The 17,326-nt window shown below is 34.3% G+C and overlaps 1 protein-coding gene across 2 annotated transcripts in view; it reads right to left on the reverse strand.

Annotated features, from left to right (window-relative positions):
- Positions 1 to 17,326, reverse strand: part of tmcc3 (transmembrane and coiled-coil domain family 3) — a 48,365-nt gene that overhangs the window by 13,601 nt on the left and 17,438 nt on the right. The window contains exon 1 of one of the 2 annotated variants that reach the window (XM_048155044.1): positions 13,320 to 13,561. The exons of the other annotated variant lie outside the window; for it this stretch is intronic. Within the exon in view, the coding sequence (XP_048011001.1) occupies positions 13,320 to 13,382 (63 nt within the window). The 5' untranslated portion in view covers positions 13,383 to 13,561. Of the gene's footprint in view, positions 1 to 13,319; positions 13,562 to 17,326 lie in introns of those variants that run through there. 2 annotated transcript variants of the gene reach the window in all.

Genomic DNA, 17,326 nt, shown 5'->3' on the forward strand with positions numbered 1-17,326 from the left:
TGATATATACAATGATTTCTTGTTTGGGTGGTCTCTGCATTTGTAAGTTTGAAAGGGTTTTAAATCTTGTAAATCATCAAAATCAAGTAATTTAAGCAGCCAGTCAACTTTAATCATATAAAATGTAATTTCCCAACAGCAAAATTGAATCTGAGTGGCTGTTTTGGAAAACCACTGCCACATTCGGTGAGCAAAAAAGTTGTCAAGCCCTGTTTATTCATCAACTGACACATTAGGTGTGGTAAACGGGAGCTCAAGCATGTTTGCTTGACACGTGCAAGAACCAATGAGGTTTATGTGTTACACAGCACATTTGAGCTTCCGAAGAACCAATGAGATTTGTTCTCACTCATCAAGCAGGTTCGGTTGAATCTCTGTTTATGTTCGCTTGTCAATGTTTAAGTGTGAATAAAAGGCAAAATTAAATAAAGCGATCGAGTCTCTTCAGAAAATTTGGATTAAACCGCTCAATTCATATGGATTGGTTTTAGGATCCCTTTATGAACTTTTTGAAGCGTCAAAGTGGTAGTTGCGTAGCTGTCTATGGAGGGACAGAAAGCTCTCAGATTTCATCAAAAATATCTTCATCCGTGTTCCGAAGATTAACAAAATTCTTACGGGTTTGAAATGACATGAGTGTGAGTAATTAATGACACAATTTTCATTTTTGGGTAAACTAACTAAGGCTGTCAAACAGTTAATCACGATTAGTCGCATACAAAATAAAAGTTTGAGTTTGCATAATATATGTGCGAGTACTGTGTGTAATTAATATGCATATTTAAATACACACAAGTTATTGTATATATTTAAGAGAAATATGTTATTTATGTACAAAATATTTGTATTTATATATAATATAAATTATATAAAAATATAAATAAATACATATACTTGTAAATATTTCTCAAATATATAAAATACAAACACATTCATGTATATGTACATAATAATTACACACAGTACACCCACATATATTAGGCAAACTTAAACTTTTAGTTTGTATGCGATTAATCGGGATTAATCGTTTGACAGCCCTAAAACTAACCCTTTAATAACATGATCACTTAGGGTGGGCAACATGACCAAAATCTTATAGGCCAAGCAAACTACAGCAAAACATATACTTGCCTATGTAAGTATTAAATTAATAAGTAATCATATAATACAACAAAGATACAGATGTTTTGAATAGCTTTATGTCATTGTTTGAAGCTGAAAACACTCTTCCGGAAAAACTTGTATTGCTTTTCTATATAGTATTAAGCCTCAAATGTCAAATATACATTGGTTTGGTTTCTTTTTTAAATAAAAAAAAAAAAAAAAAAGTAAAAATATGCATGCCATGGTATTATAATGTTATACTAAAACTAAAATTAAAACAATTGAAAAACCCCCCAAAAAAACCCTAAGATAACCTTTGAAAAGACAAAAGAAAAAAAACATCTCAAATGTAACACACAGAGTAATATAAGTGAATGGAAATATATTTTTATTTTTTTTGTGTGTAATTATGCCTTTGAACGATTACATAATTGTGGCATCCGTAACTGTAATCATGATTACAAATTCGATTAATTGTACAGCCCTATTGTGACAGTTAAAAAGTAAGATCTGCATGGTATGAACGTAACGGACATACTACATTCCTCAGGTTGTCACTGTCATGTGACCAACAGCGCAAGTTTCGCTGTAATTTACAAATTCTCTCACATGGTCTTATAGGATAGTAAAGTGTCAATCGAATGTGAATTCAGTATCTTGCTGGAAGCAAGTCATCCAGTTTTATTAATTAATAAATGAATGAATGAAATGAATTTGGAAATACTACTCTTTTCATGTACTGTTTTTTGCCTACTTTATAGGGGAGTAGCATAATACAGATGCAGCCTCTGTTTGATTTTGCATCCAGTTAGCAAAGATAACAACAGAAAGACATGTTGTATATTTGTCATATGCCATTATTAGTATTATTTTGCATCCCCCAATTTTGGTTGCACTTTGACAAAAGTACAATATGACATAACATACCTAGGGAAAGGGATTGTATTCACATAGTAGCTAGGCGCAAAGTCCATAACATAATTCCCACAAACAAAAATCCTAAAAGAGATGTATTCACTCGCTCTCTTTCTTCTTTTCCAAATCCCCCGAGTAGAAGATTGATTCTCTCTTTAACTTCATTGGGAATGAGGCACACACCAGGCGACTGACGAGAGAGAGAGCTGTGCAGCTGTGTTGGCGCGTGTGTGTTGGCTAAGCTTTAATCCAGTCAAAAGAGCCCTGCTTTAGAGGTAATGTGATAAAACCAACAGCAAACCACACACACAAACAGCTCAAATCCCTTTTCCAAGCAAAGTGCACCAAGCAAAAACCTGGTTTTATATCTGCTTGTATTAAGTACTAGGAAAGTGTGAAATTCAAAAAGTGCCCAGTTGAAACGTCTGTCTATATGGTCAACTGCATTTCTTTGTTTCTTGGCTTTGTTCTCAAACTCTGGAATGTTCCACAAGAAACAGTTATGCTGTAATGAGGAAGTCACAAAAAAAAAGAAAGCTTTCTAGAAGTTCACTCTAGGGTAACAGGAAGAAACATTACTAACAGAATACATGCCATGTTACATTGAAATCAATCATTTTTAGCTAGTCTGAAGTATGAACGAGTCTGAAACTGATTCGCAGATTGACGTTTTATAAACATCAGTCACTTGTCTTTAACCAAAGTAGCCCATTTCAGCATAATGTTTACCTGACTTTCTTCGATACATACTTATTGGTATTTATATGCACACTAAAATGACAGAATAGCATCTTCTGGTGTTTAGAAATCCTAGAGCTGGGCGATATGGGAAAAAAGTCATCTCTCTGTATTTTTTGGCTAAATGGCGATATACAGTATATATCTCGGTATTTTCTACATGTTTCTATTTGCATTTAGAAAAAAAAAATCTGTTTCTTTTTAAAAAATCTTAACATCCTACATAATGTTGTACTACAAACAATGTTCATATTGAAGGCTGTTAAAACAAAAATACTGAATGTAATCATGTTATACATGTTATATATGTGCAAAAAAGGGAACATTACATTACATCACATCCTAACATAGTAACATTACAATCTAAAAGTAAAAATAATGCTTTTTAAAGCAGAAGTTAAATTCAATAAACTATATTATAGCTATAAAGCTATATTAGCCCAAATTTTGATTACCCCATTACAATAGTCACTTTATTAGCCTACTGCTATATTTAAAAATACACTTACTTGAAGGTTTAAAATTCTGCATATGGCACATGTGTTGTTCAACAACAAACATTTTAGCAAAATGTATATTTTAGTCATAATTATGCGCGAGCATGCGTGCGGCAGCTCTCGTTCATTGAAATCTATGAAGTTTAGATGAGATTCGCTAGCAGAAGGCTCGTCCACTCCAGACAGCAAAATGGAAATATTTGCATGACTTTCTAACATTTACAGATTGAGAATATACTTGTGAAATGCAAGTTATGCGCTGAGGAAAACACCACATCACAAACACATTAAAGAGCGCGAGTATCTGTCAGCAAGTCTCGAAGCATCTGATGAAGCAAGCCGTTTTAAACTATACGCGTTAACTATATATCTTAGTCTTATAAGTTGGTTTTAAAGCCCTAAGCATGTCTCAAGTTTATGACAATGTGTATTACGCATTTTCCCTGCAGCAGCACTCTTCCTCCACTGCCATTTTTCAAATGCGCTCGTATCAAACTTTATCGATATAAGCAGTATTGCCTCATTCCGTATTGTTAAAAACGATATATCAATATATCATACGAACTCGATATACCGCCCAGCCCTACTACTTCCTCTGTATTTCTACACCACTGCTGGGTGGGATGAGTATCTGAGAACTGAATAGGTGCTGTTGACAAGTAAATGTGGGTGTTTGTTTATTGGGTTCATGTATTCAAATTTCTTAGGTCAAAAAAAAAATAATTACTACAAAATGAGCTGCTCAGTTTCAATAAAATGTTCACATTAAAGGATTAGTCCACTTTCAAATAAAATTTTCCTGATAATTTACTCACCCCCATGTTATCCAAGTCCTTGTCCTTCTTTCTTCAGTCGAAAAGAAATGAAGGTTTTTGAGGAAAACATTCCAGGATTATTCTCCTTATAGTGGACTTCGATGGCCTCCAAACAGTTGAAGGTCAAAATGACAGTTTCAGTGCAGCTTCAAAGGGCTTTAAACGATACCAGACGAGGAACAAGGGTTTTATCTAGCGAACCGATCTGTCATTTTCGAAAAAAAAATTAAATGTATATGCTTTATAAACACAAATGATCGCCTTCCAAGTGGTTCCGCCAAAACCGTACTTTCGTATTCTTCAAAAAGCTTACGCTGTATGTCCTACACCTTTCGTATAAGGAGAATAATCCTGGAATGTTTTCATCAAAAAGCTTAATTTCTTTTCGACTGGAGAAAGAAAGACATGAACATCTTGGATGACATGGGGGTGAGTAAATTATCAGGAAATTTTTAGTTGAAAGTGAACTAATCCTTTAAGTTTCAGTACTGAAACTTAGAGTCAGAGAGGTCATATGCCTTTTTTGGCTGCATTTTGGCTCACTTAGTGCCCCAAGCAAGATAAGACATGACCAAAGTAAAAAAAAAAAAAAAAAAGAAAAAGTTTAAATCTCAACCTACCACAGATTTTTTTTTTTACAAAGTAAATGTAAACTTCATTCAGTGATCATGAATTTTAATTGTACACAAAAAAAACAGCTGCGTTAAAGGATTAGTCCACTTTTAAATACACTTTTCCTGATAAATTTACTCACCCCCATGTCATCCAAGATGTTCATGTCTTTCTTTCGTCAGTCGAAAAGAAATGAAGGTTTTTGAGGAAAACATTCCAGGATTATTCTCCTTATAGTGGACTTCAATGGCCTCCAAACGGTTGAAGGTCAAAATGACAGTTTCAGTGCAGCTTCAAAGGACTTTAAACAATACCAGACGAGGAATAAGGGTCTTATCTAGCAAAACGATCGGTCATTTTCGAAAAAAAATGTAAATGTATATGCTTTACATAAACAAATGATCGCCTTTCAAATGGTTCCGCCAAAACCACACTTTCGTATTCTTCAAAAAGCTTATACGCTGTATGTCCTATGCCTTCCGTATAAGGAGAATAATCCTGGAATGTTTTCATCAAAAAGCTTAATTTCTTTTCGACTGGAGAAAGAAAAGACATGAACATCTTGGATGAAATGGGGGTGAGTAAATTATTAGGAAATTTTATTTGAAAGTGAACTAATCCATTAAGTTTCGGTACTGAAACTTAGAGTCAGAGAGGTCATATGCCTTTTTTGGCTGCATTTTGGCTCACTTAGTGCCCCAAGCAAGATAAGACATGACCAAAGTAAAAAAAAAAAAAGAAAAAGTTTAAATCTCAACCTACCACAGTTTTTTTTTTTTTTTTTACAAAGTAAATGTAAACTTTATTCAGTGATCATCATGAATTTTAATTGTACACAAAAAACAGCTGCGTTAACTTTTTGCCTCAGACCCAATAGTGTGCATAAAATATATTGGAAGCAAAAATGAAAAGCTACTTGGCTAAAAATAAATAAATAAATAAACGCATCGTTTAAACGCATCTAAAGCAAGTTTTTCTCTTTTATATAAAAACATCAAATAAACTGATTTTATAAAATAAAACATAAACCCCTTTAAAACACCACTGACTAGATGTACCAGTTCTAGCACAGATCTAACATTTATCAAAATTTGAATTTAAAGTATATTTAATAAAAACTTGGAATTTAAAAAGGAATTTACACTATATCAAAAAAGAAATATCAAACAGTATGACTCCCACCCACATGCAGTGCTGTAAACTATCACACTGGTTAATGAGGTCAGCTCATCTCATCTCATATCAAAAATATAAAGATCAGACACTGAAACCCACAAGGTTTCTTCAAACTATGCTCATAAACATGCTCATATAAATGAAAGATTATTTTAGCTGCCTTTGACTATACATTTACAGTGTCAGCAGAATAAACTGTAAATACCAAAAACTAAGCTTTCTGTGACACAAGAAATAACTGTGCCTTAAATATGTTTAATCACAAACACATCACGAGACTTCCGTTATCACACTGTTGTTACTTTTAACAAGCATATCTGCACAAAGTCACACATAAATACTCGGGTGTGTCCAGCATGCAGGTCCTGCAGAAACCTGCTCTGTCTGCTTGTCATGTGACTAAGTACACAGAAATTCAAGGGCCAGGGGGCAAAAACATGTAGACTGACTTCCACTACCTTAAACTGTGCCGACTCATAAATGGAAACTCTTCATACATGCACAGTTATAAAACAACAATAAATTAAGTTCCAATCATAACTTCTAGAATCCCTCCACCTCCTCATCTCTTCCTCCATTCCATTCTTTCTGTTTCTGTGTAATACCGTTAGTGGGTTAGCTCAGAGCTCAAGCCGAGCCTTGGGATCGAGCCTCCCTCGAGGACAGCATGCCAGGTTCATTTACTATTAACTATTAAAGGGATAGTTCCCCCAAAAATGAAAATTCTGTCATCATTTACTCACCCTCAAGTAGTTCCAAACCTCTATGAATTTCTTTATACTGCTGAACACAAAGGAAGATACGTCTGTAAGCAAACAGGTCTCGCCCTGCCATTAACTACCATAATACTTATTTTTTCTACTATGGTAGTAAATGGGGGGGGGGTGAGGCCTGTTTGGTTATTGCCATTCTAACAGATATCTTCCTTTGTGTTCAACAGAACAAAGAAATTCATACAGGTTTGGAACTACTTGAGGGTAAATGATGATAGAATTTTCATTTTTGGGTGAACTATCCCTTTAAGACTTAGATAGGCAGGTGAAACCTAGCTATATGCTATAATTAAACCAAGTGACATTAAAATTAATGTTCTGGACTCAATACATCTGTGACTATGATTCTGGCTTCAGTTTGTAAAAACAACCATACATTGCGTTTATAGTAATGCATTCACAAAGAAAGTCTATGAGGCAAGACATTCAAAATAAAGAATGTCCCATGATGAAGAAACAGTTTAAAACATGTGCCAAGTTCTTAGAATTGTATTCATGCTGGTTTTGTATGGCCTTGAAAAAATTATATCTAGCTTTAAAGAATTTAAAACGATTTTAACGTTTTTTTTCCTACAAATTTAATGAATTATTTCAATACATACACACCATTAATTTTTTGTGGAGTCCCACCACACACATAAAAATGTGAAATTAAATCAATGTAAACATTTTTTTTCACTTGTAGTTACATCACATCCTTGTATGTATTGTGTCACATGACCAGAAATAGTTTAAAGGCTATATAACACATACAATATTAGCAAGCACTTTAATAACACATCTACACTCATAAAATCAATTCACACAAGACATGAGAAGTGTCCCAATTCACTTACCTATGCACTATTTTATGCCTTTTTTTTTAGTATAAATAGTGCAAGTAGTGTGTTCACACTAGGGATGTCAATTTACACAAATTCCCATGATCGATTGTCGTTTAAATTAACAATCAATTAATCAATTAATCGTTAGCCATAATATTGCACTATATGTCTACTGCAGAGTGCTTATAGTCAACAGCATGACAGGGTGTGCAAACGCCATGTTCCTCACCAAATGAATGAGAAGGGTTTTTAATCTGAATAAAGTGGCTGGTAGGATTGTAAAATGAGTTGATGTGATTGATCATTTATTAAATTACTTATTTAATAATCAAATATAACGACTAATACAACGTGTCATCAACGGCGCCTCATATGCGTGCTTGTCAATGTTATTACAGTATATCCTGTTGGACGCACTCTTCCTGGAACAACTCGCATAAAACGGCAACTAAACCTAATGAATTCACAACAATTTACTAAAATAGTGTTCTCTTTAATGTTATATAATATGACAGTCCCAATCATTGTTATTATTAGCCATGCATTGCTGTTTGAGCTGCGCGAGCCACACGCTGAATGACCACCAGTGAACCGGAGCACTTTGCTAGCGCGTTATTTAACTCAAAGAAATGCATCCTATATGAGATTAATCAGATATATACAAAATAAACATAATACAAATTATAAAACGGTTAGTTCCTGTCCTTGATTCTGATTGGTCAATAGCTGTGTTTTATTCACAATAAAACACGGCTATGACCGCTTCACCCAACGGTTCTGTGTATCACTACACAACACCCTTAGCAACCACTCTTAGCAACTCTATGTTCTCAATTGATATTGTTCATTGAAGCTTACTGTATTATATAGAAGAAAAAGATCAAGTAAGCGAGATTTAGCATTTTCCTTCAGGTCAGTCCTATGTTCATAATAAAAATATCTGTTTAATGTCCGATGTATCATCCTGTCCTTTTAACATTTAATGGGTTTTACCGTGACTGACAGTGCTAGTCAAAGCATTTGTCAGTTGCGTCTTGTTCACTCATAAGCGACAATCTTTGCCACCATCTAATGGCGTGAAAATGTAACTTCTGCTGCTGTTCACAGTCAGGGACTATTTTTTCCGGCGGAAGAAAGGCTTTTAGAAAAGTTTACTTAGAGGCTAGTGCTGTATCATGAATAAGTCACGGCTGAAAGTAGAGTCTTCAGCCGTGACTTATTCACGATACAGCACAGCCTCTCGTACCTTATTGCTTACTTATATCTGCACAAAATGACACGAATTTACAAGTGAACTTGAACTTACGTGCTATTCAGAAGGTCTTTGCGTTTGCGTTGCTCTTCCTGGAGCAACTAAAGGGCAACTAAACCCAAATAATTTTACGTTTTATCACAGTTCATGCACTCAATTGCCGCAGCTTTAATTACATAGCAGAGGGGGAGGGGCTATCAGACTGACAAAATAATCTTATAAAGTTCATGAACTACACGGATGAGTACATAGTTTATAAGTGCTTAATGTATAGTGCATCAGATATATTTTAGCGTATTGTTTTGGCCTATGTACTTCCATTCTAAGTGTGCATTACTAAAGCCCATTTTTGTTTATCTTTACAAACTCAGTGATGCATCAAAATTGCTTTCTGTGGTAATCAACAACATCACAGATGCTGCATAAGACTTCAATTATATCAAACTCAGAACATTGCTTTAATTTGTTTTCCTCCAGTAAACACATTGGAAGTCTCTTCCAATACAGGGGATGATATAAAATACCAGATCCACCCTCATCCACAAATCTCCTGCCTTCACAGAGAGCATTCTGGGGCACAGCCAGTTCCACAATCTTATTTGTGACACACACGCACATAATAGTACAGCAGTAAGTTATGGCCACATAGGACAAAGTGTCACCACAGGGACACTAATAACTCTGAGTGAGACTCAGTGAGAGAGTGTGTCAACACTGCAAGCATTTGACATGTGGACACCAACACTGATGTTTTTTGTGTGTATGGGGGGTGAGGGGGGCAATCAGTCCAATATCCAGACATTGCATCAGTTCAATATCCAGACATGCTCCACATGCTGGTGAGGGTGTTGAGGGGGGATTCTACAGGTTACCCTGGAAACAACAGAATACCCATGACCATCACAATGTCCTCAGAAGAACAACTGCATTCTCAAATGCTTTTGTGCGCTATGTGGTTATATTTAGTGGACAAAATTGTTCCCAGACGTTACATATGACAACACCTCCCTTTGGTGATATCCTCATAGATAAAAACAATTTAAATACACAATTTCATATATATATAGAATTAAATGTATATATTCAAGTAGAATAGCAGATAATGTACTGATTATTTTAGTTTGCTTATGTGCTCAAGAGAATGATCTATTAAAATTCACATCATATTAGCAAGAAACTATGCTTCAAACCACTTTAAAGGGTTAGTTCACCCAAAAATGAAAACCCTCATGCCGTTCCACACCCATAAAACCTTCGTTAATCTTCAGAACACAAATTAAGATATTTTAGTTGAAATCCAATGGCTCCGTGAGGCCTCCATAGGGAGCAATGACACTTCGTCTCTCAAGATCCATAAAGGTACTTAAAACATATTTAAATCGGTTCATGTGAGTACAGTGGTTCAATATTAATATTATAAAGTGACAAGAATATTTTTTGTGCACCAAAAAAAACAAAATAACGACTTATTTAATGATGGCCGATTTCAAAACACTGCTTCAGGAAGATTCAGAGCACAAATGAATCAGTGTATCGAATCTTGATTCAGATTGCGTGTCAAACTGCCAAGGGCTGAAATCACGTGACTTAGGCGCTCCGAACAGCTGATTCGATATACTGATTCATAACAAAGGTTTTACAGGGGTGGAACGGCATGAGGGTGAGTAATAAATGACAGAATTTTCATTTTTGGGTGAACTAACCCTTTAAGCTGTAGTTCCAACCACACATTTGTGATGCCGTTTGCAAATCTTTGTTAAAACAATGCTTTTGGATCAAATGTCTACTTGCCCAGCCAACATTTTCACTGGTCTAAACACCAAAAATTGAAATTTCTCATTTTAAAATGTCAAATTTGTACATTTATTATTTAATTTTCAAAATTTTTGTGGATTGTTATGTCACATTTCTTTCTAGTAATAGTATCCTCACATATTGTGCAAATGTACATATCTGGCAGCTTTATATGAACATATGCACACATAGCAAGCAACATGCAAGCAGTTTTATAACACATACACTAATAAAACAATTTTCTTTTGGTGTAATTTGTGCCCCACACACTTCCATTGTAATGGACATTGAATAATACATATAAATAATTTAAAAATGTGACTGACTATTTTATTTTTCGATATTATATATATTCTAATTTCCACAAAACTTCATCTGTCACCCAGCTAGATCCTTTTATCTTTTAAAACTTGACAAGCTGAATTCGCAAATAAATAAAAATCATTCGCAAGCAAAAAAAAATGCTTGTAAAAGCAATAGAAGTCAATAATATGTCCTCATTTAGATAAATCAATAAACATGTTTGAGTTTTCTACTTTGGGATGCCTATTAAAAAGCACGAACAATGTTTAGCCTCACTTGAGCATTACTGGTCATATGTACTCAATGTATGGTTCCATTTGATCTGTCATTTAATCAATACTGCATCGCTTCATCCAATGGGATGATTAAAAAAAAAACGGCTTCACTAACGCAACATTTATGATACATCAAACCGTACACGTAAAACAATTCAATTACGAAAGGCTAATCGAATGTGTTTTACGTTCGTTCTCCATTAACGCCAGGCTCAATAACACACATTCAAAACAATCAATTAAGCCTATCAGCAACTCTTCCATTCACTAAATCACACTTCTGCACTAACAGCATGTAAATGTTTCCTCCAAGAGCCTCATTTAAACACGTACTGATGCAGTGCTGCTAATGCGCGCATTTTCTTCTCTCACAAACACTCTTGAGATTTATCATGACAAACCAACATGTTCTTTTTCTAAGCAGGGACTAGTCGCATTAAAAAAAAAACAATGCGGGCGCAGCTTCAGTCTGGCAAGCACATTGTCTTAGTGCCAGGGGTCAGGGGGTCTATACACGCGCGCAAGCACATGCTGGACACAGAAGTACTTGTTCTGCTTACAACAGCCCGACTCAAGACCCAAGCACATGCCCCAGCATGCCACCATCACCCCAGTTTTAAAACGCATAACAATGCGGTTTAGGCGTGTGTGCAAAAGATACTTGGGATTTTGATTTCCATGAATTGAATGGTGAAGCATCGCCATTAACTCTTTCCATTATGAGGAAACACCAGTGTAACCGGTCTAACTGGGGTTAAGTATCACTATTATTTTATCCAATGACCTTTGAACACACTCTATGGAAAGAGACACAGTTTGTGTACACTTTTACAATAGGTATTGCTTAAGTATTTTATTATTCTGCAATTTTTTTTTTTTTTATGTTTATACCCAAAATTCTGTTGGATAAACTGAACGAATAAAATGGCAGAATCCCAACTCACCCTTTTAGATTTTTATTTTTTTTTCTATTTTTATGAGGAAGGCTTGCGCAAAATGCACAGATCATGCAAATAACTCAATTGTCTCAGACATGTATGGTTTAAAAATTTGAGGTCAGTAAGATTTTAAGAAGTCTCTTATGCTCACCAAGGCTGCATTTACTTATAAAAGTACAGTAAAATATAGTTAAATATTATTAAAATTTCTGTTTTAATATGCTGTAAAATACTTGGGTAAAGTTGGTTTTATATTCGCACATTCGGCCTTCTGATAAATTCAGACTTTCCAATAAATGTGCAATAAATTAATGTTTTCGAATTTTAAGCAGTGACGTGATATTGCCAACCAACGATTGTCAACTTATAACATTTTTCACAGTCGATCAAAATAGGCAAGTATTGTTTCAATGTCCACTGAATGTCCAATGTAGTGTGATTAACAAGGCTATTGAATACGGATGTCCGAATGTGCGAATATAAAACCAACTTTACCCAAGTCTGTAAAATGTCATTTATTCATGTGAAGGCAAAGCTTTTCAGCATCTATTACTCCAATCTTCTAATAAGTGGATTTGGTGTCAAAAATGTTTCTTATTAACAAGTTGTGCTGCTTAATAATATATTTGCGAACACCATGATACATTTTTTCAAGGATTATTTGATGAATAGAAAGTTCAAAAGAACAGCATATATCTAAAAGTAACATGTCAGCATGTTGTGAGATGTCAGTTCAAAGGTAAATATTATCGTTTGTTCCGCCCATGAAATTAAAACTTGAATTCAACCGCTATTTTGAAACTATCAAGTCCTAATTTAAGAATAAACAGCAATGAAAGAATCTCTGAGGTATATGTTGTTGCCATTGTAAGGGTTAAACAGAGACACTATAATGCTGTATAGGCTACAGAGCATTAGCCTATATAAGTTTAGATGCAAGTATAGATATACAACATTTAAACGTGGTTTTACTACAGTAACCTTGTTATAAAATCCATAGCAATATTCAAATAAAAACATGATACCAATACCATGGTAAAGAAAGATAGTAAAACCGCGGTATGTAAAGCAAAACCACCGGATCAACACCATTGTTACAGCAAAACAATACTGCAGTGTTACTATAGTAAAACTATATGGATATTTCGGGTAAGCACGAGACTGATAAACAACAACAACATCTTAGAGTATGAACCATAAACAGCAGAGCACATCATATCATATGATATTCACACATATGCACAGTCTGAGGGTTAGATAACATGCTGCATGGATGGATTAAAAAGACTCAAGCATAACTAACCATGTCGCAATGTAAGAAAGAGTTCCTCTCGAGTTCAGGTAAAGTTCTCTCGGCGCTGGGCATAGTTCAGTCCACTTCGGTCCGGTCAAACTGGACTCTCATGTGCGTTTACTGCGGTCTACTTTGCTACATTGTGTCACGGGGTGCGGGGCACCGCCGCGCGCTCTCGGTCCTCTTTGTAATCTGCGCGACACACACATTCACTACTCCGTCACTCAACCCTGGTGCACATTTATTTGGAGAGAGAGAGAGAGAGAGAGAGAGAGAGCGCGAGGGGGCGGACACGCTGAGTTCGTCATTGCGTCACAGCCTTTTAGGGGAGGTACTACAGGTGGTAAAATGTTTTTGTTTCAATTTACAAAAATATAAACACGTTATTAAAAAATGTAGTTATTTTGTTATTTTTAAATAACACTATCAAACATCGTTTTTGAAATAAAGCTGAAATATAATATAAATAGAAAAACTTTAACTTTAAGAAACTTTAAGAAAAATTTGCCTTGGCAACTAACTGAAATAAATACATTTAAAGGGACAGTTCACCCAAAAATGAAAATTCTGTCATAATTTGAAAATTCTGTCATCACAACACAAGTTCCCCTCAAACCTGTATAAATTTCTTTGTTCTGCTAAACACAAAGGAAGATATTTGGAAGAATGTTAGTAACCAAGCAGATCTCGCCCCACATTGACTGTCATAGTATTTTGTTTTTTTTCTTACTATGGTAGTTAATGGGTGGCGAGATCTGCTTGGTTTCAAACATTCTTCCAAATATCTTCCTTTGTGTTCAGCAGAACAAAGAAATTTATACAGGTTTGGAACAACCAGAGAAAGAGTAAATGATGACAGAATTTTAATTTTTAGGTGAACTATCCCTTTAAGTATTGAAGTACAAAAACTAAAACTGAAATAAAAATAAATGAAAGCTTAGAAAAAAAAAGACAAAAGCACATAAAATTAACCTAAACTAAAATTAAAACTGGAAATATAAAAATAAAAGTTAAAAAGATAAATACTATAGTTGTGTATAAGTATGGTAATGCTAAAATAACAAATTAAAGTTATAAAATGTAATTTTTAAAGCAATACATTTTATTAAACAAACATATATTAAACATATATTCATATATTAATGAAATTATCTATAAAACGTTTTTGATTAATAAACCACATTTCCTGTTGCATCTTGTATATATATACACACACACACTACCGTTCAAAAGTTTGGGGTCAGTAAGATTTTTTTAATGTTTTAAAAGAAGTATCTTCTGCTCTCCAAGCCTGCATTTATTTGATTAAAAATACAAACAAAAACAGTAATATTGTGAAATATTATTCCAATTTAAAACAGCTGTTTTCTATGTCAATATACAGTAAAATGTAATTTATTCCTGTGATCAAAGCTGAATTTTCAGCATCATTACTCCAGTCTTCAGTGTCACATGATCCTTCAGAAATCAATCTAATATGATGATTTGATGCTCAAGAAACATTTATGATTATTATCAATGTTGAAAACAGTTATTTACATTTTTATTTCATGATGCTATGATGAATAGAAAGTTCAAAAGAACAGCTGAAATCTAAATCTTTTGTAACATTAAACACTACCGTTCAAAAGTTTGGGGTCAGTAAGAATTTTAATTTTATTTTTGGGGGATAGAAATAAAATTAATCAATCCTTTTATTCATCAAGGATGAGTTAAACTGATCAAAAGTTACAGTAAAGACACTTATAATGTTAGAAAATATTCTATTTTAAATAAATGCTGTTCTTTTGAACTTTCTATTCATCGAAGAATTTTGAAAAAAAAATGTACACAACTGTTTTCAACATTGATAATAATAATGAATGTTTCTTGAGCATCAAATCATCATATTAGATTGATTTCTGAAGGATCATGTGACACTGAAGACTGGAGTAATGATGCTGAAAATTCAGCTTTGATCGCAAGAATAAATTACACTTTACTGTATATTGACATAGAAAACAGCTGTTTTAAATTGGAATAATATTTCACAATATTACTGTTTTTGTTTGTATTTTTAATCAAATAAATGGAGGCTTGGTGAACAGAAGATACTTCTTTTAAAACATTAAAAAATCTTACTGACCCCAAACTTTTGAACGGTAGTGTATATATATATATATGTATATATATTATAAGAACACAAAATACAGATCTAATAAAAAGTTCCAACAGATATAATATCCAGATTTTCATTTTATCTACCCCAAACACAGACTATTCCCTCATGCACTAACAAGTAAGCATCTGAGAAAATTAAATATTAAAACAATATAAGTGCGATCATTAAAAAAATACAGCATCTCTTACTCAAGTAATTATTTACCTGACCTGGACAGAAGCTGCAATTCACAACAAGTCACCCGATAGTCTCGAACTATAAATAACCATCATATCTTACAGCATTAATGTTTCAGAGGAGAATCCTTTTCAAATGAGTGCTGAATTTTTAAACATCTACTGGTCTAATAGAGTCACATCAAGCTCATTCAGGGTGTGTCAAGCAAGCTTTACAAACCACTGTCTATCTGTCTAGCTCTCAAACACACACACACACACATACAAAGAGAGAGAGAGATTGTGTTGTCTATTAAGGTGAATGGTCAGTACCACAAGGTCAGAGCTATTGTTTATTGAATATGCCTGTGCCTTTTATCTGCCTACCTATTGTTTACTACATGGGATAACAAACAAGGAGCTTTAAAATATCAGTTATGTACCTACATAATTTTAATGTTTAATAGTAATAGTTACGATTTTTTTAGCAAACTGCACTAATTATGATGAAATAATAAACCTCAGCTACTCTACTGTATGAGATAGTCACTAACTGAAAGGGTTTAGTAATTTGTTTCCCAGGGGTACTGTTACATTTATTCCCCATCTGCCCTGCCGTGCTGCTAAATAATCACATTTTTAGCTGGACAAATCCCTGTAAGCACAGAGATCTGGTGGGTGAGGGTCACGGAGGGGTCAGCAGGGTCAGAAACAGTGTTGTTTGGGGGTGCTAGATCCAAAATTGTTTTAGCATTGCTTTAGGGCATGAATAAAACTATACAAATGTTTGATTCATTATTTTATTTATTTATTTGTTTGTTTTTTGTGTGTGAGTGTAATGGTACAGTTATGACTAAAGTAATATGTGGTTATGGAAAAAACTGGATTCTTGCATTATGTTTTGAAAAACGATGTAATAATAAACATCCAGGGAGAGCCATTTACTACCAACACAACAGCATCATAATACAAAGATAAAGACAATATTGTAGAGTTAAGCGTTTTTCTTCCCTATAGAAGCCTGTTAGGAAGAAACAAATACACAATGCTAAGTGTAATAGGACAGAACTGGAATTTATTAAAGGGTTAGTTCATCAAAAAATGAAAATTCTGTCATGTTCCACATCCAAAAGACCTTCGTTCATCTTCGGAACACAAATTAAAGGGTTAGTTCACCCAAAAATTCTGTCATTAATTACTTACCCTCATGTCGTTCTACACCCGTAAGACCAAATTAAGATACAAATTAAGATATTTTTTATGAAATCTGATGGCTCAGTGAGGCCTCTATTGCCAGCAAGATAATTATCACTTTGCAAGATAATTATCACTTATGCCCAGAAAGGTACTATTAAAGCAACATGTCCTCCAACCAATACGCCCATATAGGTCGTTTGTCACTTCCCTGAAATATGACCCATAGGAGCGATTACTAAAGTTGCGCCCCTATTGACAACAGGACACTTTCATTTTAATGCATTGTTCCCTTTTATGTGATTGCATCATATTTTGGGTTTCGCGTAGCGCAATTGGCAGAACATTGCAATATATAACAATATGTGATCATGCCATCATGAGTTCGATCCCAGGGAACGCATGTGCTCATAAAGTGTATATGCACTATAACTCACTAAGGGTAGGTTTAGGGTAGTCATTAATAAAAAAAGATTTTTGCTAAATGGAAATAGGACAAATGGCGG

The sequence above is a fragment of the Megalobrama amblycephala genome, linkage group LG14 (assembly GCF_018812025.1).
Source record: "Megalobrama amblycephala isolate DHTTF-2021 linkage group LG14, ASM1881202v1, whole genome shotgun sequence".
Taxonomy (NCBI): domain Eukaryota; kingdom Metazoa; phylum Chordata; class Actinopteri; order Cypriniformes; family Xenocyprididae; genus Megalobrama; species Megalobrama amblycephala.